The following is a 24,298-nucleotide window of genomic DNA, read 5'->3' on the forward strand; positions in this document are numbered from 1 at the left end:
CTCACAAATTACAAATCCTATAGTTGTCAATAAAAAGTATAAAGTACGTTACATTTCTTAAGAACGTGAAAAATGTTAAATGCAATTTACTTCTCACAAATTAGGGATGGTATCACATTTGCATATAAACAAATTTTCAGACTAATAATTAATATATTCACCAAATATCAACAAAAAACGATTCAAGCCCCCTTTTAGCTCATCTTCAAAAGGATTAGGTTAGCTTTTCTTCTCACATTCTATCAGGCTCCCAATGAGCATACTGTCAGTGGGACTTGTCAAACGTGACACTTTGAAAACATTTAAAAAAAAATTACCAAGTGAGATACACTGAAAAGGCAATAGAAATATTAAATATGTCATATATTACAGTATTCAAATGAAATGTGACTGCATATGAAGATTTTAAGAATAAGAAGTGTTGCATTTTTTTTTTGCCAGAATACATTAAATCAACTGCAGTATAATACTCAGAATAGGATGGAGTATCATTGATGAAATAAAATGATTGTCAATCATAATTTCAGGATTGGAAGATTCACCAAACAGAACTGATGGCCCGAAATGGCCAAAAGTCAGAAGAAGAAGAAGAAATGTGCTAAGAGCAATTCGGGTATAATATAAGCTCATAAATATTTGTAAATACAGAAAATTTTGCAAACAGGGTTAAAGTTGTGAGTGTCTAATAACAAGACTTATAATCATTTGTTAAGAATGAGGATGGTTATTTCTACGAGATAGATTCTGATAATGCTATATAGACATACACTGAACAATTGCTTTTACCAGTTTTGAAAATGAATTGTGAAATCATCACTGTTCTTGGGGACCAATGTTCATGGATTTCGTGATCCAACCATACCCATGAATTGAAATCTTTATGAACAGCGACTTTAAGGTAGGATTCTTCTCTGGTTCCTGACTAGATGAAACACTCAGAGTATATTTGCTTATATGTCTTATATATTGAGGTGTAAGGAATTTAAAAGATCATATTTTTCTTTCCTCATCACAATGGTACAACTTTAAATAGAAATGGTAAACTGCGTTTGAAAACTAGCAGGGACTATATTTTTGGCGGAATGGTGGCGTATGAAAATATCTTCTTTTCTGCCTCTCAAAATTATTATAATAATAGAACAATGAATTTAGTTATAATTTTTACACAATCGAAGTCTTGGAGAAATTTTCAAATGTAAGTTAGATTAATAATGAGGGACTAAACTTTCAAAATATATCAAATAAATATGATTTTTCAAACAAACTAGAACTTTATTAGCTTTTAAACGCTTCCTATCAAAGTGCAGATTTGAGCCAAAAATCCACAAAAAGTATTTTTTCTCTCTTAGTAAACGATCAAAACTTTTTGTTTTTGTATCATTTTGTACATTTATAAGACTACTTTATTATAAGTGAAAATAAGAAAAAGTTAAATATAGGAAGCATATGAAAATAACTAATATATCCTAAAAAATTAAGAAAAACAGAGAAAATTCGGATTAGCCAATATCCAGTTAAGTTAAATTATTTGTGTAAATTTGGTAATATCATGCTATAGATCCGATATAGTAATATGTTTTTATGCAAAAAAAACAATCATCAAACTTTTGAAATAGAAGTAGGTATCACATGATTGGCAACAGTTATTTTTTATTCTTAATGTCAAGGAAAAAGATAATGACCTTGACCTGACCTTGCCTCTAATATAAAACGGTCAAATTTAAATTTGATCCTATCAATTGCTGGTATTGTCTTCTTGATTCTGTGAAAATTTCATTAATTTTTAAATATTAGAAATATGAGAAGAATCCTACCTTAAAATTGTCCACGTATCGATTCATTAAACTTTTTCATATTACAAGGGTTATTCATTAAGTAATGTAACTGGATACCAAAAAAAAAAAATATGACGCTATCTTAAATTAGAATAATTTATGATATCAATCCTTCGAAATATTCCCCATTTAATTTATAAATATACTTTTCGAGTCTTTTTATCCAAGACCGGAAAACCTCTGCATACTCGTCTTTATGAATGCCTAAAAGGCACTGATTGATAGCACTGCCAATGGCCGATCTGGACCCGTAGCGTCTTCCGGACATTTTCTTTACTTTAGGAAAGACAAAAAAGTCAAATTTTACTCAGATCTGGCGAATAGGGCAGATGTTGCAACTCTGTAACTCTTTCATTCTTCAGAAACGCTTTTACCTCTTCATGCTTGTGCACGACAGCATTGTCATGCAGCCGGTAAATTCCACGAAGGCCTTTCTTTGGGCGTCCTTTACGGAAGACATGTTTCACTTTGTTCAATATTCTGTTTTTGTAAACAAACCATTAACGGTTCTTCCTTTGGGTACACGAATTTGATCGCACCTCTAGAGTCAAAGGAAATGCTATACAAATTCTTCTTTTGTTCATCAGTGAGGAAATGAGGCACCCACCTGGGGAAGGAAACTTTCCTAAGATTAAGTTTTTTGTTTTGATTTTGTGTGCTGCTCCCGTTGAAACCTGGAGGGCCCTTGCAATGTTTTCCACTGTGCATCTTGCATCTTCTGTTAGCATTGTACTCACAGCATCAATATTTCTTTGGATCATGACTCTTTTTGGATGTCCTGTACGTGTTCGATTTACCAGACTTGTTTCTCCTTGTTTGAATTTCTTCATCCATCTGCAGACTACTGTATGAAATTACAACCTTCATGTAAACAGCGAACACCTCTTTGTAGGTGTCTTTGAATGGTTTTCCTAGCAAGACGCAGTTTTTAATATATCACCTGAGCAGCCATTTTTAGCTAAATATTACTTAGTGTAGTGACCATGCCGTTTTTGAATTGTAAGAACTTTATGAAAGCCGAAACCTATTTCGTGCAATTCTCGCGGAGTGAGAGAGAATGGATGGAACTTACAGACCGTGAAAAGAAAATCTAAAAACACTTATGTATTTTGTACGGAAACAATAAGTTGCATTACTTAATGAATGACCCACGTAGACATACCCACGAAATTTGGTCAACATAAACCATCTTGCCTCCATAGAATTAAATTGGTAATAAAGTGACACACCGTCTTAAAAATGTATACTAAATAATATCCATCCTATACCAGTTTCAGATTACCCAGCCTTATTTGAAGACGAATTGTGTTCACGTCTCGGTCAAGAATGGTTTTCTTTCGGTACCAATATTGGTTTTGAACACAGTTCTCTGGTCCAGCTGCAAGACCTATTTCCACGTAATCATAAAAAATGTGCCAAATACATGCTCCAGCAGTGGAATGCCGTGGTAGTGAATCATACCTTGAAATGTGTTCCTTTACTATACTTTGGATTGAAGGAAATTAACCTTTTGGATCTCGCAGATGACCTCTTGAAAGCTGCAAATTCTGGTTATTATTTGTTGTTTAGTTATTATACTTACTCAATTTCAGCGAACAATTTTAACAGGCGTGAGAGATAGAGATTCAATCTTTGTTTGTAATTTGTAGATAAACCAGAGTCCAAACATGAGGGTATTTGGGATGATCTCTTGAAGGACTTAAAAAAGATTTCATTCACAATGATGCCTCAACTTGATGAAAAGGGTTGGTTATGCTTTTCAGTTTTTGTCCGCGTACTTCATAAGTGATCATTAAAGCTTTTTCTGTCACTATACTTTCGCCTGAATTTTTAACTTTTTAGAGAGTACAATCAAAGAGGCAGATACATATATCTTCACGGACTGTAGTAATATTGTTATTGGACAAGGTTCAACGCTCACTGTTAATCAGGCATACACAGAATTAGCAAATCCGAAAGGTATGTTGGAACAATTTTTAAGATTTTCTTGTTTGTAAGTTTAACAAAATGCTTTACTGAGAACAACTTTAAGTTCATTCCTTCTTTTTTCTCTTTTCGATAATGATTAGAAAAAAGTTAATTTTTAAATAACCTTTTGAAGGAAAACAGCAAAAGAAAGATGCCATTCTTCTTGGTATGCTTCAAAGTATCTTATACCCAAATGAAACCGAAGAACCAAAGGAAATGAATCTGCAAAAACTTGAGACTGTTTTTTCCAGGCTTTTTGGAACATTTCGTACTGAAAAAAACGTCTTTTTACCAAGTTTCGGGAATGAAGCTAAAAACCTTTTTACAAAAATATCCACTGAAGTTTATGTGTACGAAAAGAAGATCAGAATTTGCTGTTAAATTTATTCCAGGAGATGATAAATGGCATGAATGCTATGGGCTTCATATGCTAAGTAGTGCATCTCAGGCCAAGCAATGTAGTGAAAATATTTCTAGACCCTGTTCAGTTGTTTCTGATTTTCAGTCAGATGCTGAACTGGAAGATGAAGATTCAACAGATGAAGGATGGGTAAAAGTGAGACACAGAACTCATGAAAAAAATAAATCAAAGCAAATAGACGAGAATGATTTGTTCCCACCCCTGCCCAATAGCAGAATAAATATTTCACAGAAGCCAAGTTTTCAGAAGTCATATGCATTTGTAACATCAGGCTCGAAGGAAACTGTTAAAGAGTCCAGAAAACGTAAACAACCTGAATTGCAATCTTCTAAGTCGATAAATACACAGCAAAGAAAAGGGCATTCAATATTGAAAGGTGGAACAACTACTGACATAAAAGATCTCTTCACCTATATCAATAACTTTAATTCAGGTCACCACATTCTCTTTACTTCTACTCAGGACATGTCCGAAAATATTGAAGCACTGGCTCTTGTTCCTTGGCTAAGCGTTTATGATTTTGATAAACATAGTCGAGAAGATGGACTTTTATCAAGAATAGAGGACAGTATAAAACAACGTCGATCAATTCACGTCTGCACATGGAGGGATCGTCCTCATCTTTCCCACCATGGAACACAATGGTGTTTGCTTCGTGGATCTGTGCAGGAGGCTGATAGTAGAACGCCTGACGATGATATACAATGGATGTTCTGCATAAGAGAAAACTACGAAAAGCAGATTGTAGAATTAGCCAACATATCTGATAATTACTGCACATTAACGTTTATTGTGCTTTGGCCTTCAGATCTCGAGTCATGCCAGTACATGTTCAAAGCACTTTCAAAAATAGCAGAGCTCATTGAAAACCCTAACATTGTTATTTGTTCCAATGAAAGCGATATGTCTTCAGAAAGTAAAACTATGCTAGGACTTCTGAAACCAAAACTTACGCTGATAAAAGATTTTAAGGAAATACTACAAGAAATGTCAAGTTTGCTCGGTGAGAAATACTCCATTCAAAACGTTGATTACAAACTGCCAACATTTGATAAAATAGATGAGCCACATATCGACGAATCGATGGCTGCCATATTCAGAGAAGACTTTGAAATTTTGTACTTGGACAACCCTTACCGCAAAACAAAAGAAAGCGAAATGACAATGGAAGAGTTACATGAAGAAGAGAAGCATTTTTACCGCGGAGGAAATTTGCACTGGTTTGCACTTTATCTTGCCGGAGCTGGTCATTTTGATGCAGAAAGAGATCTAACAACAAATATTGTACGTAGAATAAAGCATTTCTTTTTAGAGCCATTCAAGTCTGGTAAAATCACGATATATCACGCTCCTGGTGCAGGTGGATCCACTCTTGGACAAAGAGTTTTATGGGAATTAAGATCAATGACTCCCTGCGGACAAGTACAAATGAATTCCAGAACATCGGTTCAGGACATAGTTGACAGAATAAAAATTTTATTTGAGAAGACAAACCTACCTGTAGTATTGCTTGTTGATGGAGAAGATCAGCAACGGTTCACATATTTGCATAAATTTTTGGAAAGAGCTCATTTGATTGTAATATTGTTACATATCAAACGCTGCACAAAACCAAGAAAAACTGTAAGTTTGAAGGAAACTGAATTTTGGTTAGCTGGCACAGTTTCGTCAAATGAAGCAAACAAAATTGGAATCAAGTTTTCAAATCAATGCGATTCACCGGAAAAGAAAGATCAAATCGACAATTTAGTCAAAGATGTTGCCGATGGTAAAGATCACCTCATGTACGAATTTGGAATGGTAGCATTCTTGTCAGAATTCAAAGGTGTGCGATCTTTTGTGCGGGGATACCTTCAGCTTGATAAAAATCCCACTGAAAAGCTTCTGCCGTGGCAAAAGATTATAGGATACCTTTCTCTGGTTTACTACTATGGTCAAACATCAATGCCCTGTCAGTTTTTTTCAACCCTTTTGGGGTTACCACCAAATTATGATGTTACCATGGAAGACTTCCCCTTTCCTGTTCAGATGTTTATCGTTTCTTGCTCAAATGAAAATAAACGCAATACCATTCGAATATGTCACTATACAGTTGCAAAGGAAATACTAGAGTACATGCTTACTTGGAACAAAAACAAAATGGGTAAATGTGATAGCTCTGGGCTTAGTATTACAGCTCGATACGAACTCTACGAATTTTTGACCATGTTTTTGGAAGACATTAAAGCAAAGAAAATAAAAAGCATTGTAAAGTCTGGAGTCATTGCAGATATTTTAAGGAGAACTCTTATTTTCCGAGATAACCAAGATGTCGGTGATAATGAAGTCCCTGGGAAAAGGAAGCTGTCTCGTCTGATGGCAGATATTGAATGCAAAGCGCCTTACATGGAAAGGATTGACATTCTAAAGCGCCTGACTGATATCTTTCCAGAGGATGCTAATTTTCATGCGCATCTAGGAAGAATGTATTCAATATGTAGACCAGAGGATGAAAAGAGAGCTGAGAATTGTTTCATACAAGCAGTTGATTTATGTAGAAAGAAGAAAGCGGGGAAATCGTATGAAAACTTAGATGACAGTGCAAAACATACACTTAAGCATGTTTATCATATGTTTGGTATGTTTTACCTTCAAAGAATTACAAAATATACAGGAAAATCCCACGGCGATAAGCCAGAAATTCTGACACCCCCGGATAATTTCGATAGAAAAATAAGGGAACTACTCCAAGACGCTAAGGATGCTTGCTACTACTTCTTTGAGACACGGGAATTGACAAATTTGATTGGATATGAAGAAGCCTATGGATACGTTGGAGAAATAGCAACAAGATTAAAAATCTGTGAATTTATCTACAGGCATATGACTTTCAAAGAATTTGAAGAGTTTTTAGAAGTTTCGCCTGATTCAGAAATAGTCAACTTCGTGAAGGATAGCATCACAACAATTCTTGAGTTGTTTCTGCAATGCTATGGATGTGTGGATTCTGAAGATCTGCCGCCCGGGTTTTTCAGAAACATTTATTGGTACAACGCACTCTTCAAGTCTCAGGCAAAAGAACTCGAAAGGCTGGACATAACAGAAGACATTTACTCCCGACGCCTACATGTAGCTGTTATCAAACTGAAATATGGAAAAGATGAATCTCTTGGAACCTTGGAAAGGATATCCTCAAAATCGGACATTGAAGAGATAGTGCGTATTTGTGAACAGAATTTCAAGGATGCTGACCGTGGCGGATTTACTCCAATTAGAAGCGCAATTGACCTTGAATACAAAGATTGGCTGAATGCCATTAGACATGAGAAATTTCCAGAGATCTATTGCACTGCAGACGTCTTACGGAGAGTTCGCCATTGGTATGATACTTTGAAAAGTCCGAGTTCAAAGTTCTACTTGTTCATTCTTCTCAGCCTTCTTGGTTTTGGATACTCTGAAGAAACATCATCAAATGATGAAATGCTGAGGGAAGCAAACGAGTTACTAGAACAACTGAGGAAAGGAACGAAAGCTTTAGCAAAACCAAGAAGTCCGAAAGAATGGTATGGTAAAGGGCCAGGTATAAAATGTCTTATACCAAGTTGGAAAGTCAGGAAAAGCGGTGAAAATCGAGTCAACGCCGGGGACTCTAGTACAACGCATTTAGCAGTATTCAAGGGGACCATTACACGGCCGCATACACAAAGGCAAACGGGATATATCAAAATGGATCTTGGGGACAATAAATTTACCGTTCGAGTGTTTTTCATTCCAGTGAGAACTAAAGAGCCGCTTGTGGGAAGTCGATACGCTGGAGAGCGCGTTGAATTTGTCTTGGCCTTCACATATGCTGATGGGTATGAAGCATACAATGTGGCTTTGTTAAAGAAATACCACTGTTTCAACTGCAATAGAAAAGTTGAAATTACAAGCGACAAGTTCTCTGTACATTGTAAATGTGGAAGGGTTGTAACCAAATCGAATAATTGAACAAGGCCTGCAGCGTCGCAAACCACAGCCAAAATGTACGATCCTCTCCCATTCTGGCCAAGGTTGAATGAGAAGAGAAAATTTCGAAGCTCATCAAAATCCTGACCAATGCGAGTAAACCATAGTCGGATAATGAACTTTGATGCGACCGTTCAATCGTTCAATACCCAATCGCAGTGTACAAAATATTTCTTGTATACTGCTGATGTCAATTGTTGATTTCAATTACGATGGAAACGGAAATTGTCATTGACTGAATCAATAGAGATGCGTAAACATTCAAGATTACAAATAGCTCTCTCCTACCAGCCACGGGTAGGAGAGAGCTGTATGCGGACTCCGGACTGTGGCTTGAGACGATGATATGCCTGTGACTTATATGTTTAATTTTGAAACTATTTCCTGGGAGTTATTTTTCTATTGAACACATCAGTTCAAGGGACCACTTTTTCCCTGCGTTTAGGGACCACTTCTCCCCTGCTTTCAAGGGACCATTTTTCCCGCGTTCAAGGGACCACTTTTCCTCTTTTTTTTTCTCGGTGGAGTTGCACATCATAAAAGTAACTGTTCTTAACTCACATGAAGTTTTTGCACAACTTCATCAAATTACTTTTTTTTTAACTTTCTTATGCTGCACCAGATAAGAATATTGTAGTTGAATTAAATGTTATGTTCATCAATTACATGTAGCCTTCTAGGATTTTATTTTATTTTTTGAAAAAACACCATTTGTTGATGAGAGGAAAATACATTTGTGTCATTTTTTTAAATTTAATAATTAATAAATTCAATTTCATTTTAATTACTGTAGTTATTTTATCCTTTGCAATCAAATATTTTTCGAATTTATGAATATATATGACTTGAAAGGTTTTGTTTTAAGGTACCGTAGGTTTTGTCGTAGTGATGTGGTTTTTTTTTCGGCACAGACCAGGCACCAATATATATACTACTGCAGTAAATATGTCCTTGGCACAGACCAAATTTTGGCAAGGTGAAAGATCATATTCGGCATATTCATAATATATGTTGCTTATCACAATGTATCAACAAAATATTATTATATTTTGATCAATAAACTTTTTTATGAGGCATAAATTTTCTATGATTTTCAGAGTCTGAAATCTAAAATTTTATTGGCCAGTAATCTTAAAGAGAGTAAAGTATTTGACTTTACATTTAATATTCATTTAGTCGCAAGAAAAATTTAATTTAGCGTTCGATTAATGATGAGTCGGCAAATGACACCACCTGCTTGTCTTTATCTTACATATGTATTATTAATTTTAAAGTAGACAAAAACGACAATGGTTTTAGCTCTTGGTTTGGAGCCTCGTAATATTTTATATACAGTAAACTTCAAATCTACTTTGTCCAGGACTGAATACAAAATGTTTTCAATCGTGAAGACTCCACCACTTGCCAATGGAGGGCTACAAATTTAGACCTAGTCGGCACTTACAGCCATTGGGCAGTGACTGATCTTTATTTGTATCAGCACCGGGACCTTGGTTTAAAACAGTTTCATCTGAAGGACCTGTCTCCGCAGTCCAGCAATTAGATTCAAATCAATCAACCCCTCGTCTCTAGGCAAACGCCATAAGCAGTGCGCCATGCGGGCGAACTAAAATAACTAATACCGGTCATCCTTACGTAGATGCCAACTCCTGCCAATTTTTGTCCAAGTAGTTCCTATGTTTATTTCGAAAATGGGTTCGTAGGTACTACTTTTCACAAATTCAGGTCCTCAATCAACATTTAAAAAATACAATAAATTTTATTTTTACTGAAATACAAAATGTACAAAAATAATAACACTAAAATAAGTGGCAATTTGCATGTATGTAATGAAATATAAAGAAACAAAAGATTAAATCCAAATGGAATGTTCAAAAAAGCATTACATCTGGTTAGAGTTTTTTTTTTCATTGAGAAAACTTTCTGTAGTATAAAAATACAGCTTACTGATTTCAATCAACTCAAATATACACAACATTTATCATAACTTTTTAAAGAAAAATATTCAAAAAAAAAGTGGCTTCTTTTAGTCTTCAAAGACAACCATAAAAAGTAAAGAAGAACCTCAAAATGAGATAAAAAAAATTCTTGAGATTATTGAACAAGGAGAATAGAGTCATCTTTGTCTATAATTTACATGCAAAAGATATTATCTTCTCAACCAAATATACTTATTAACTCTATGAGCAGGAGAATGGAATTTTGCAATAACATTGCTTGTACAACAATACAAAACATTGTTATTTGAAATTTTGCATTAATTGAAATTACCATGATATCAGCTTGTATGTACAGGGCAAAAACAGTTAGTTTATACAACGAAAAAATATCATAATATAAGTAAAGCTCTGCGTAGTTTGGAAACCTTAGAAAAAGGTCTTTACATGTAACTTCATATGTATATATCAAGAAAAATATACATGTATAATATATGTCTTTGCTGCATACACTACATACATGAGACAATTATATCCATTGAGGTTAACAAATTTATTTGCGCAGGTTTTAAAAGTCAGAAAAAAAGATTGCTAGTATATCACATATATTTTGCATCATTTTCTTAAAATAAACCCTGATTAAATATATCAGAAAACACAACCCTGCATGTCTTGTTTTACCATAATTTGATTACCATCAAAATCCATCAAACAACACACCTATCCATTTAATGGAGACAACTTCAGCAACTTGGGACTTATATTGAAAAACTATTTTGAAAAATAATAATTAAATAATAAATTGTTATATTTTTCATCAGGTAGAACCTACACTAACCTAAATTTTTTACAAGCATGGATTTAGGAAAATTTATTATTTGGATATACATTTATTTTACTATAATATTATATACAGATGGTTGCTATTTTTACCTACAAATGCAAGTACTGTAAATCACTTTTTTATTCGCGAGAACTTTATTTTCGCGTAATTACGCGAGATGATATGCTCGTGAAAATTTCATTCTCGAGTATAATAGAATTCTTTAAGGTTATATAGAGCAATGACGACAATTCGTGAAAATTTTGTCTCGCTAATAAAGAGTCAATGACTATCTCGCAAAAATAAGGTATCGTGAAAATTAAGTGATCTACAGTAATAAAAATTCTACTATAAACGCTCTGTCAAAATTGTAATGTGCCATGAATAATGATATAACATACATTGTATGTAAATGATGTACACAATAAACAAAAAATTCTACATTCTGATTTTTTCATCAAAATTGACTTTTTTTCAAAATTAACTATAAGAGTCTTATTTTAAAAAAAAAAGACAAAAGAAAGAATTTAGTAACATTGTAAAAGTTTAACAAGTGTCTGGGTTTGGAGTTCCAAAACCCTTAGAACATTTAGCACCTTAGTTTTTTGCATTTATCAATGTACAAAACATTGTACTTTTGTTCAGTGCTATTGAATAATTATTTAAAGCTGAACACGACTCGTAAATAGGCATACGCCATTTTCGATATCATTATCTACGATACATGAACACTAGGTATACTCGTCACATTTGTTACACCTGACTGCTTTATTGTCATGGGTATCGGCCTGGAATGGCGACCCGTGTTCGTGCTGGTTATCTTGCATTACCTTTGTTTACATTTTATTGCAGTTATATGTATCTGTGTTGTTTGTATACTGCACTGACCTGTAAAACTATAATTGTAAATTTATTTGGTATCTTACTTTCCTGCATTAGACGAAGTATTACGTTATTCTTCTCGCTACCGAGTCCTGTATAGCATACGTCCGTCCACAGCTGTGTCGACTGATTACACTGAACAGTGACCAAGTTCTGCCCTATATATATATACAAGTTTGCAGAGTAGCGAGAATCGGGAACAAAAATGGCGGACACATTCCTTTTACGAATCGTGTTCAGCTTTAAGTAAAAAAATAAAACAGATTTAAATCATTTGCTGTCTTTACCATATTAACATGTGCTCTAAAGGACATATATGCATGGTACATAAATCTTTAAAAAAAACAATCATCATGGAGACTGCAATTCCATGCAAAAATAAATTATGAATATGTAAATATTGTATGTATATACAATGTAGATACACGTACACGACTTGGATGCTGTAAAAAATATGCTTAATATTACATAGAATCCTGCTTTGTAATATGCAAAACTATAATTACTTGCACAATGTGTACTGCATAACAAAAAACAAAAATCATACACACAAGAATAAATATCATTTTCAGTTAGCCAAAGCACATCAAGCACATACAAATACCACTACAGAGTTGTCATTTTGGTGACTTTGGTGGATCTTTCTTCGCTGTCAACGTCTGTGTTAACTGAGACCACAGAAACGGTCTGAGCCATCTCTCCCGTCCCGCAAAACTCCTTCATGGACATCACGCCAAACTTCACCTGCTCAACTCCCATCGCCACCCCGGCCTTGACACGATTGGCTGCAATGCTTCCCGAGTCTTTGATGGTTGTCAAGTACTGGGACCCAGATTCACGTATGGAATGCACTCGATTACGTACTTTCTCCATCTTCTTTTCAAGAGTTATTTTCACTTCATTTAAGGTATAGCTGGTGTTGCTTCGACCTTTTTCCAGGTACTCTTCTGGAGTGGGTGTGGCACATTTCCTTGGAGATGACCTTGGTGTCCTAGCAACAGGAGAATTAACAGGGACTTTGAGAGGAGACTCTTCATTTTGGTAAGAATCATCATAAGAATCTTGATCATCAAGACTCCTACTCGAGGAATTCTGATCATCTGTATAAGCTTCAAATGTGTAATCTGTGGCAACCTTGGGTTTTTCTCTTTGTTCAACGAGAACACAAGGACATTTACAGAAATTTATTGCACAAAGTTTAATCATTCCCACAAGCAAGCCAAAGACCAAAGCCGTTAGAGCACTCACTCCCCCATACACCATGCCAACCCATTCAATGGTAAATAATTTTGTAACAGCGGTTAAGGTTAGGGTTGCTGTATCATTTCCATAACTGTTAAGCAGCACACAGGTAAAAGTCCCATTGAAAACTCCCCGAAAGTTGGTAAAGGTCAGAGTATTGTTCTCTGTTATGAACAGTTCTGAAAAATCCTCTATACTATGCTTGTATTTCAAATGTGACAGCGTAGTTATGTTCGCTTGATCCAGTATTTCTTGGTGATACTTGTGGCTTATTTTCACTCCCTGAGGGGTTATCCAGTATCCAATGGCATGGTTTTCAGGTGATGCTCTGCAGTGAATGGTTCCACTGGAACTGACTGGAACTTCCAGAGAATTAGATATTTCATCAATAAGAGGAACATCACATTTTAAGTCACTCAGTGTCAACTCTTGTAATTTTGTTCTCCGCAATCTGAATGGGGAGTAGCAGACTAGCAAGTCTGGGTTGGAAACTCTAACTTTTTGCTGTGTCAGGATTTCTAGAAAACTCTCCAATTCACAAGAGCAGTCCCATGGGTTTCCATGCAATCCTATAATAGTGTTATTGTTTATTTCTGATACCACCTCTTCTGTTAGACTTGTTAATGCATTCTCACTTAACTGAAGGGTTTTCAGATTAGTCAAGTTGTGGAAGCTGCCTTCTGCAATCCAGTGTATATTATTATTTCTCAGATCTAACTCTTCAAGAGAATTCAGTGGATTAAATAGACCCAGAGAAAAAGAATAAATCTTGTTGAATCTTAAATGAAGTATTTTCAAATTAGACAATCCCTTAAATGCATCTTTTGGAAAAGTCTGTAATTTGTTTTCACTCAGTGAAAGAGTTTTTAAGTTTTTAAACTCACTAAAAGCACCTGATGAAATTTTCACAATATCATTGGAACTGAGATCTAATTCTTTAAGCAAATCTGGGCTTCCCACTTGAATCTTTTCTATTGTGGTTAATGCATTTCTGCTGAGATCGAGTTTCTGAAGTCCTTTCAGGGACTGGATTTCCAAGGGGAATGATTTCAACCCCCCAAATAAGTTCAGAAGTCTAACAGTGAAAGTTTTAGGTATGGTATGGATAGAGAAACCTTCATAATATGAGGAACAGAAAGCCTCCCTTTTAGAATGTTCACATACACAGAACTGAGGGCATTCAGGGGTTGAAATGTTTTTTCTTGGAGTATGCGTAGTGATAACATCCTGAATATACACGGAATGGCTGATGTGTTTGTTCCACGCTGTGATCAAGAAGACAACAGCTAGAACTTTCTGTACCATCTTCAGCTGCCCATGTGTTCAGAGCTGCAATGAAAAAAATTAGAATACATGTACAATGTACATGAAGTACACTCAGGCAGAGTTGATATAAATGTATTATATATATTTAGCGTGTAAGATAATTGGCAGAATTTTTTAACAAAATCCCAGTTGATTTGATATCCGAGTTCTACATATGAAAAGATTTGATTTAGCAGATTTCTCAGTTTTCTTATTTAATATGTTGATATGTGCAAGACTTTTAGCATTGAACTTGAAAATAGGCTAAGAGGAATGTTTACTCCGCCAAAAGAGCTAAATAGAATACACGGCCAAATGTAATGTTTACTGTACCTAAGAAAAAAATAAAAAAATAAATTGTAGTTCACTAAAATTATATTACATGTACTAAACCAGTGAATTAATCATCTGAATTGATCTTATGGTTGAATGACTGGGTTTTGGGGAGATGACATTTTTTTTTGCCCTTTCATAGAACAAATCCTCTTACTATATATTATAATTGAAATGCATCTGGTTATTGAGATCCAATATACTGTAAACGTATTGTATTTGGCTTGTATTCTTTTTAGCGCCTTTGGCAGATAATATCTTCCGCTAATTCAAGTACAATGCTAAATGTCTTGCACATTTGCTCATAAATTACCCGGTAGTATATTTAAAGAAAGCGCTAATTGTGCTAACTTGTTCAAAATCAATATCCACCAAATATCGTACACGCCAAATATAATACATTTACAGTGAGTAACATTGACTGAATTTCACACACCTGTGAACCCAGTGACATGCATATTTTCATAATTTTCTCTATATGTCTAAGTTTCATGACATATTTTTTTGTTATTTCATTTCAAACACAATTCTTCTTTCCCATAGTACACATAATTGAGTTCTGAATTAATTTTAAATACCGTAAATCTGGAAATTTTTACTGTAGATACATTTTTAGCAAATTTGCGCGTGCAATGCATTCGCAAAAATATTTTTCTTAAAAATAAATCAACATGTAAAGAAATTTTTTTTCTGAAAGTTTGTGTCTATTTTTAACTCAGTGAATAGGCGTCGGTAAGCACTGATCAATTTTTAAGAAAGAAACCTGTTTATACTACTGTAACTACAAGCTAATTACCCGTGCGTGTAAATTGCCCTCATTATATTCAGTATCGTCCGATGGTTTGACAATCACTGAGACGTTTTAATTATTTTGCTAAGAAAGAGAGACCAGTTATTTTAGCCATGCAACCATGTATCAACACGGGCGATAACTCGAGCTCAGCTTTTACTAGAGAGTTCCAAATGTAGGTGAGAAAAAAAACCAAACGTTGAGAAAGTTAGTTATATTTTTTGTCCTTATTTGGATTATATTTGAGTTTGAAAGGCATACACAATTCCTAAAAGGTTTGTTATAATTAATTTAGAAGTTATTTTCAGTGCAAATCCTTTTGTATTTTTATCTTCAAAATTGTTTCGGAGCGATTCTGCAATTTCTTGCCACGTTGCGAGTATATTGGTGGTATTCTAACTGTGCATACTAAATTGAAACATAAACTGATATGAAAATCTTAAGTGATTTTTATTTTTAGCGCCAGTGACAATTCGCAAAATTTTGAAGTGTAAAAATTAATCTATACCTTTTTCACCCAAATTCGCAAAAATAAATCGACGTAAAAATTTCCAGATTTACGGTAATGTTTGGGAAGTGATTACACAACTGGGTTTTATTTCATCCAACTGACCCTGAGCATAGAACTTCTGTGTGGAACGTGACATCTTCGCTAGCCAAAGGTTTTAGGTTTATGAGAAATATTTGGTTGAAAACTTTTATTAGCAAAGACATGAAAGATGGGAAGATGTAGCTGCAGATCTGTAGCTCTCCGAAAAATATACATCGATGGACCGGAGAGCTACAGTGCCACCTATTGTAAAAACTGTATATTTATTGCGCACAAAAAAGTGCGCTCGGTTCTTGATTATTTCTTCCAAATTGTTACCTTGGTTGCAAAAACTGGGAGATTTAAAAAAATTTCTCTCTCCTCTATCAAGTACTCTCGTAGTTGACATCTGAACGAAGCATATTGGACCGAATTATCTTTGAAACCAAAATGGCGGCATAAATAAGTGAAATGTTCGATGATCACAATATCAGGCTCAGGAGGACTATTAACAACAATTATGACGAATGTTTTGTTGTGGAAAGAGTCAAAGAATATGTTAGGAACACACGGTTAGTAATATTTTGAGATTACAGTTTTAGGAACATGGAGAAATAAATCAAAAACCGAGCGCACTTTTTTGTGCACAATAAATATACAGTTTTTTCAATGGGTGGCACTGTAGCTCTCCGGTCTATCAATATATATTTTTCGGAGAGCTACAGATCTGCAGCTAGGGAAGATGTAATAATTTTACTGATGAAAAATGTCATTTATTGAGTAGATGTGGTTTGTCACCATTTAAACCGTTTATAAAAATAGATTAATGTGAAATGTGAAGATGATGAACAAGAATTGGAGTTACCTCAGTGGTTTCTCAGGATGGGAATACAGAGGTAAACAAAGAAAGACCAACTGCGTTCCAGTTTTTCGCCTTTTAGAAAGGCACATTAACATTCAAGGACGCTACTTAACTTCGAGACAAATTTGACGATTTTTAAGAAATAAGAAATGGTAGTGCCATCTTTCTAAAATTTACCTTTTCTAATCAGCTGTTTTCAAATTTGTAGTGAACTTCCTGAAGTGGTTGAAAAGTCATTGAGTCAACACCTTTTCTCAGGTGATATAATAATTTCCGGTTTAGAATTATTTGAAGAACGAGCCCGATTCTTTACAACATAGTCAAAGACGGGGTGGGAGGTAATAACAAAAAGCAGTAAGAAATCAGATCACTGCAACAAGTTTAAAATGAAATACCTTTACCAAAGATATACTTTAGATATATCCTTTTTCAGAAAAATTTTGAAGGCATGAGGATTGAATCTTAATAATGAAATTTTCAATTTAATTTAATGCATCTTCCCTCCTTGTATAAAAGTGTGTAGAATGCACAAGTTATACTTTATACAACCATGATAATGAAACCATACTTATGTGACACATTTATATAAAACCTATAATTGCTCCTACCTTGGCGATGATTAATTTACCCCATATAAAGAACAATGTTTTCTCACTGAAACATATTTATGATGATCATGATGATTTATATGTTTAATATTTGAAAAAGGCTGTTTTTTCCTAATATTTGTGAAACAATGGTTGTAATCTAAATGCCGAGTAAAAGACAGTATACCCACCTCATCAGCTCACTCCCACCCCCACCCCTATGCAATCCTTTGCGGCAATATATGGATGAAACAAGAGGCCCAATTAAAGGGCCTTAACGCGCGGTCACTTGTCAATATAGCTTAACGATCCATATATTTAAACAAGATGAGCTAGCTCATGCTGATAACTAAAGCTATATTGCCCAAACGCAACATAAAATGAGCTCATGCTGACAACTAAAGCAATATTGCCCAAAAGCAAGGAGAAAAGGGATCAGGAAAATATCAGTCAATCTATTACCCAATAACAAATCTTAAACATGTTAAAGCTGATCTATTTAATATTGCCTGTACTCTCTCCCCCCCCCCCCATTTGTCACGATCCTATTCAGGCTAAACAAAGCAATATATCATTCTAAAGAACAATTTTAACACATTTCCTCGTCATTTTCTCATGGTCATAGACCTTTTATTTTTGTCCCGTTTTCATTTATCTATATATTAGTTAATTTCAAAAAAGTTAATTCAAATATTATAAAATGTCTTGTATAATTATGCTGTTTAATCAACCTTATAAAGGTACGTTATTTACAGTGACTAACTATATATTATACGTGAATACAGCCGTAGCATCGTCTTTGAAAGTGGGGGGGGGGGGGCAGCCAGAGAAAAAAAAATTGACTCACCTGAAAAAGTTGACAAGCAAAAAAAAAAAAAAAAAGGAGAATAATTGTCCAAACTCGAAAATCCAAATCCTATTTCGTTGGGGGGGGGGGGGGGGTAAGAGAATTCAATTCAAGGGGAATTTTGGCATTTAATACATTTCCCTGATATCAATTTTCAGTTGATATCAACTGTAGTATAAAGTGAGGGGCCAACAGCCTTTCGATGAACATTTCCAATAGTAGAAGTAATGTTGGGGAAAAAAGTTGGGGGCAGCCCCCCTGGCCCCCTGTTGCTACGTGCCAGGGAATACCAAAGGGGAATAATTTCTTTCAGTGGAAATTAATAAAATTAACCAAAGTGTACCAAGGGTTTTGAAGTTCAATTAAGATTGGGATCGATATTCCAAATATCGCAATCAAAGTAAACAACATGGCGCTCAGTTCAAATCAAGAATCGAAGCAGAAAAGTTTAGCAGTTTCATTCAGACAGAAATTAGCCGTAAAGTGTTTTTTTTTTTTAAATTTTAAATCTATATTTATCAATTTTAGGAGAAATTCCATATAAAAAAAAATAACCAAGTCAGTTAAAAAATTTAGCCGAGGCAAAAAGATAGAGGAACCAGTTTGGAAGTTGCAAGAACTTGTGTCTTTTTATTTGATTTTTCTTTGGCAAGGAAAACTTTTCTTTTTTTTAGAAACTAGGGTGTCCTTATACAGAAGGTGTGTCAGAATCATGGATCTCAGAAATGATCTATAAGCCGGGGGAACCAAGGATCAAACTACTTCAATGGCTTTTCTCTAAGTAAGCATAGTTCTCTGAATTTCTATCAATAAGCATCAATGTTTACATTTGCAAATGTTTTTCCTTATATTAAGACTATTTGAACAGATTATTTTTACACCTCTGTGAAACAAGTTTGTCCATAAATTGATTATATAGTCAAAAATGATATACGAGGGCTGTTCAAAAATTACGCGGTCTCTTCTATTATTCACTTTAACAGACGTCATATAGTTATGAAATTTCACAGAAATATGTTTCTTAAAGATTCCAACAAATTTTGGGCAAAATTTGTGTATTTTGAAAAAATTCCATTAAAATTATTGGTATGTTGATATCGCTGATGGAGAGGTACGGAGCACGACAAAAAATTTGAAGCAAAAGCATGCAGAATCCAAAATTTAACTCATTAATTTTCTATAATTAGTAATATTTTTCGACAATTTTCTCAAATGTATCTTTGAATTGTTTTGTTATTATGTATTTAGATTTCTGACTTGATATTTTAAGTACTAACAGAAATATCGTGATTTTTCTCTGATGCAATACTCCTGAAAACGACTGTGAAAATGACGTCTCCTGAATTGACGGCGCACCACACTTTTGTTAAATCATGTGTAATGCTCGAAATATCGCAATTATAGATCCAAAATATGCATAATAAAACATGTAATAAACTAGAGTATTTGTAACATTCGTCCACAAATAGCAAATTGAAATTTTAGACTGTTAGACCTCTGTAAAAAGGCTATACGGTAGGACGGGAAGAAGATTATCGGCGAAAACTTTATCCTTACTGTAAAGAACGTGATTGAGAGTCACCAGTATCACACTATATCTCATAAATACCCGCTGTTTTGGTTTTAAAACGAAAAAAGATTATTCTTTACTTGTTTACAATGTAATAAATTTTAAGCTTGACAAGAAATGGTGTTTGGATGTTAAGTAGGTAAGGTAACTCAAACTGTACAGGAACTTTAGGGTAAATGTTGAGAAAATGAAAGTTTAATCACATATTTTTACATAATGCCTATGACGTCGAAGATTTTGCTGCTCCGTGACTTAATGATATGTCCTGAAAAATCACTCAAAATTGACACCAATTTACAACATTTTGATATGAAATTTTGAAGACCATATAAGTAAAGATTCTTTTATGTTATGTGTGACATTTTGCCCGATTATGTCGTCAAATATTTTTCTGTGCAACAAGTCCGCGTAATTTTTGAACGGCCCTCGTATGCTTAGTGACATACCTCATAAGAGATCGATATGTTCAACACATTAAATTTCAGTGATTGGAAAGGGCTTGCGCCACGCGCCATAGTCGCATTGAAGTGAAAAATGGCGCATTAAACCAATCATCTATGGCGCCAAGGTGCGCATTCATTTTTTTAGCGATGATATTAGGAAATATTTTGCATATGACTTTCTTTCTTGTTTTACTTTCGTTTTAAATGCAGTCAATTTAAAACAACAAATCTCATTGGTTGAAACCTGTCAAAAAGTACTTCCGGTTAAACGAAGCACTTACATGAGGTACAATACTTCATTCATTTGTATGGTAGGGCTGTTCCCTTTCCAAAAATGTCGTAATTTTAACACAAAATACGGGTCAGTTATACTCTAAGCAAGTTCCTTTAAATTTGTTGCATTTCATGTGTTAAAAATCGGATTCGGTTAATTAAAACGTACGTGTTTTCTCATGTATTTCATATCTGTTTGTCACTTTGTTATTTCTTAAAATGGCCCTTCAGATTATATTGATGGCCCATTCATTTTCGAAATGGCCCATCAAAAATGTTGACAGTTGCGCCATAGTCCCATCGACCATTTTGGCCTTCCCAATCACTGAAATTTATACTCGATTCTCATTATATCGCGGGTTCCATTGTATCGCGGTATAGTTAAAAAAAACAGATACGTAGCTCATATCATTTTTGTGAATAAAACTATCTGTCTGTTGTCTAATGTAAATTTTTGTAATGATTAAAAAGAATGAAACATGTGTCAGAAAAGTTTTTATTCAAATAAAGCGTACCGGTAATTTTACAGATTTCCATTCACATTTTTATTATATTTAGACCACTGAATTTATAATCAAGTAAAATCCGTAATAAAGTTCAAGTTTTGAAAGTCTTTAGTTTGTATAATTGTTTATTTTTTACGTAGAATTACATTGTTAAATTAAAAATAAGAATTGAGGTCTTTGTCAGCCACATGTTAGCATGTTTTCCCATACCGCGATACTATGAGACTCTCCAATTTAGGAGGTAAATAAGACTTCCTGTTTTAAAATAGACTACAAGTTAAACGATGCAAGATTGGGAAATAATTTTACACTAAAAAGTTAGACCATAGTTTGGTTTATGACTATCATTTGATGAAAGTTTAAAGTAAAAAATTGGAATTATATTTTTATATGCAAAAGTTTTAAGTACCGCGATATAATGAGACACCAGTCACACCAGTATATACCATTAAGGTTTGAAAAAATAAATCATTTTATTGGGTTTAATTTATTTACCTTAATATTTGTAATAAATCAGTCACAAATGTAAATATAAGTAATATTATGGTATCATTTTAAATTTTTTGTCAATGTGTGGATTTAAATACAGGTTGGTACATGTATGTGTTCAAATCTACTGTAGGAAATTAGGCTGGACTGAGGACATCAGCCCGGATAGCTCAGTGTTTAGAGCACCTGACTAGAAATAGTCCCGGGTTCGATTCCCAGTCCAGCCATATGTTTTCAATATATATGTATTTATGAATTTTCAATGTATGTTTACTCATTCCTCCTTTCCATACTACACTACCATGAAGCCATAAGATTAGTTTTAAGTTTGTGATATTTTGTAAAATCTAAAAACATGTCTTGATCATATTGATCATGTTTTTGATCATGAAAATAGTTGTCTTAATTCAATTTATTTCCATTTTTTAAAAATAGATTTGATTCCAAGCTCCATGAATACATTGAACCAAGGTTTGACACTGCTGAATCCAAACTAGACTCCAGAATTCAACGTAAGACATCAACTGCTATAACAACACCTCTTCTAAAAAAAGAAAAAGAGAGAGAGATTTTAAAATCATTTTCATTGTGTCAAATGTTAAATGGTTTCAGGAAAATTTTCTTGTTTGGGAACAATACAGTAGAATTCATCGTTAAATGAGAAACATCATACTACAGGGTGAAGATTGACCATGTCATGAGGCATATGAATTTGTGGGTCTTTGAATTCCAAGAAACAATGAAAATCAATCCCACTCACAAATTTAGAAAAATCACAGCATAAAACCTGTAAAAAGTTTTCAGTGTACATGTATGCCGAGTATGCACAACACTTAATTATTTGAAGATGAACTCTATAAACATACTTGATTAAAGGTCAAAAATACTAATTAATGTTAACTGCAATTCTTTTTCATTAAAAAAAGAGAGTATAAATGTATGTCATCATGAATATACATGTGTATAAAAATCAAACCCAATATTAAACAGGTCGGAGAGAATACTTGAAATCGGGTATTATCCTTGAAATCGCGTATAATACCCGATATTAGGGTATCGTTGAATCCACGAAATCGGGCATTCCGTGCAACTTTCTATAAAAACTAAAGAATAAAGCAACGGCGCATTATGCCAGTTACTGTTACTTGTACATCAGTACCTTGTGGATTTATTTTTATTATACCTAATTCATACGGTTGTCAAATAAGTTTAAAATCACACGACAAACACTGCTGGGGTCTTTATTTCCCATTACAGTTTTCCATATACTTAATTTTCTAATTTGTGCAATATTCACAAAACGTGAAAATTTAAAGAAATTAAACGACTAACGCCATGTTATGTATTTTTACTGAAAAATGTATGGCGTCCCTTTCATGTGAAATATAAATTATTCCAAACACTTAGAGAGTACAGATGATGCGAACATCTTTATACGTTTTCTTGATGGAACAGCCCCGATCAAGAAATCTGTACAGGCGACATGCCGGTAACTTAGTTCATGCTGTGATTAACGCAATGGGTTTTCTTAAGAAATAAAGGAGAAAATATTCAGTGGATGTAAATATTTATTTGTTAAAGCTTACATTTATTATCATGATCTTTATAATGTAGGTCTCCTCTTTGTGGCCTCTACTCTAGGGTTCTGTAGATATGACGATGTGGACTTGATCAGGGTAGGTCATCTATGTACTGTATGTTTACTGTCTGTAAACTGTGTAATTCTGAACAAATTTGGTTTAATCAAAATTTTAACTGAATATAAATGATTATGCAGTGTCAGTGTACAACTTATCCAAATGTTTTTTTTTATTATTGTCTGTGTGTTCATTTTTGAATATCAGAAAAGACAATCTCCACATACACTTGATTGATTATGAAAGAGTAAACTTTTTTCCTAACATGGAAATTCCATTACTGTGATTATCAGAAATCTGCACAGAGTTGTAACAAAGGTTTATGTTTTATTTCAGAATTTTTTTTATTCTAAAAATCAAGAAAATCTCTTAGTCTTTATTACAAATTATTCTACAATTTGTTTCATATTTGTTTAGAACCAGACAAGTATAAAATGCATTTGGACAAGTTTCATATTTTAATATTTAAATACTTATATTCATTACTTGTCCAATGGAAAACTGGATATCTTAGAAGTTAATGTTGAGCCACAAGGCTTGATTGTAGCAGAGTTGAATGTATACTTGAAGATGATGATGATGATGATGAACTCTTTGAAAATAACTTTAACCAGGGGGTGACCACAGGAAGTAAACAGGATATGTTTATGGACAAACTGATAGACCTGGTGTGTATCAAGGATGCTGCTGATGACCCTGACAATAAGTCAATGAGAAACCCAAATGTGGTCAGGTAAGAAGTACAGGTATGGGCACTGGTCAGGAAAGAAGTACAGGTATGGGCACTGGTCAGGTAAGAAGTACAGGTATGGGCACTGGTCAAGTAAGAAGTACAGGTATGGGCACTGGTCAGGAAGTAGTACAGGTATGGGCACTGGTCTGGTAAGTACAGGTATGGGCACTGGTCAGGTAAGTACAGGTATGGGCACTGGTCAGGTAAGTACAGGTATGGGCACTGGTCAGGTAAGTACAGGTATGGGCACTGGTCAGGTAAGTACAGGTATGGGCACTGGTCAGGAAGTAGTACAGGTA

The 24,298-nt window shown here is 34.2% G+C and overlaps 3 protein-coding genes across 3 annotated transcripts; 2 read left to right on the top strand and 1 right to left on the bottom strand.

Annotated features, from left to right (window-relative positions):
* The first annotated feature begins 523 nt into the window (after positions 1-523).
* On the top strand, positions 524-8,211 carry LOC134273231 (uncharacterized). Its single transcript, XM_062755425.1, has 5 exons — positions 524-613; positions 3,107-3,385; positions 3,485-3,580; positions 3,678-3,794; positions 3,937-8,211. The coding sequence occupies exon 5, from the start codon at positions 4,108-4,110 to the stop codon at positions 8,191-8,193; it is 4,086 nt and encodes a 1,361-aa protein (XP_062611409.1). The 5' UTR covers positions 524-613; positions 3,107-3,385; positions 3,485-3,580; positions 3,678-3,794; positions 3,937-4,107; the 3' UTR covers positions 8,194-8,211.
* A 1,814-nt stretch (positions 8,212-10,025) lies between these two features.
* On the bottom strand, positions 10,026-17,191 carry LOC134273232 (leucine-rich repeat-containing protein 4C-like). Its single transcript, XM_062755427.1, has 2 exons — positions 17,092-17,191; positions 10,026-14,424 (listed from the first exon to the last, which is right to left on the bottom strand). The coding sequence occupies exon 2, from the start codon at positions 14,398-14,400 to the stop codon at positions 12,460-12,462; it is 1,941 nt and encodes a 646-aa protein (XP_062611411.1). The 5' UTR covers positions 14,401-14,424; positions 17,092-17,191; the 3' UTR covers positions 10,026-12,459.
* A 1,522-nt stretch (positions 17,192-18,713) lies between these two features.
* LOC134273221 (HAUS augmin-like complex subunit 7) lies at positions 18,714-24,044 on the top strand. The gene is made up of 5 exons (XM_062755411.1): positions 18,714-18,826; positions 19,023-19,129; positions 22,065-22,141; positions 23,244-23,305; positions 23,881-24,044. The coding sequence occupies exons 1-5, from the start codon at positions 18,758-18,760 to the stop codon at positions 24,001-24,003; spliced, it is 438 nt and encodes a 145-aa protein (XP_062611395.1). The 5' UTR covers positions 18,714-18,757; the 3' UTR covers positions 24,004-24,044.
* The last annotated feature ends 254 nt before the right edge of the window (positions 24,045-24,298 follow it).

This window comes from Saccostrea cucullata, unplaced genomic scaffold (assembly GCF_032062105.1).
Source record: "Saccostrea cucullata isolate Sc308-1 unplaced genomic scaffold, CSIRO_AGI_Scuc_v1 ctg741, whole genome shotgun sequence".
Classification (NCBI taxonomy): domain Eukaryota; kingdom Metazoa; phylum Mollusca; class Bivalvia; order Ostreida; family Ostreidae; genus Saccostrea; species Saccostrea cuccullata.

Excerpts from the sequence above, each read along its gene's own strand:
- LOC134273232 (XM_062755427.1), bottom strand. The coding sequence starts at position 14,400 with ATGGTACAGAAAGTTCTAGCTGTTGTCTTCTTGATCACAGCGTGGAAC.
- LOC134273221 (XM_062755411.1), top strand. The coding sequence starts at position 18,758 with ATGGCGCTCAGTTCAAATCAAGAATCGAAGCAGAAAAGTTTAGCAGTT. Across the intron at positions 18,827-19,022 it reads CATTCAGACAGAAATTAGCC|AAACTAGGGTGTCCTTATAC; the intron begins GTAAAGTGTTTT and ends TCTTTTTTTTAG. Across the intron at positions 23,306-23,880 it reads ACGATGTGGACTTGATCAGG|GGGGTGACCACAGGAAGTAA; the intron begins GTAGGTCATCTA and ends AACTTTAACCAG.
- LOC134273231 (XM_062755425.1), top strand. The coding sequence starts at position 4,108 with ATGAAGCTAAAAACCTTTTTACAAAAATATCCACTGAAGTTTATGTGT.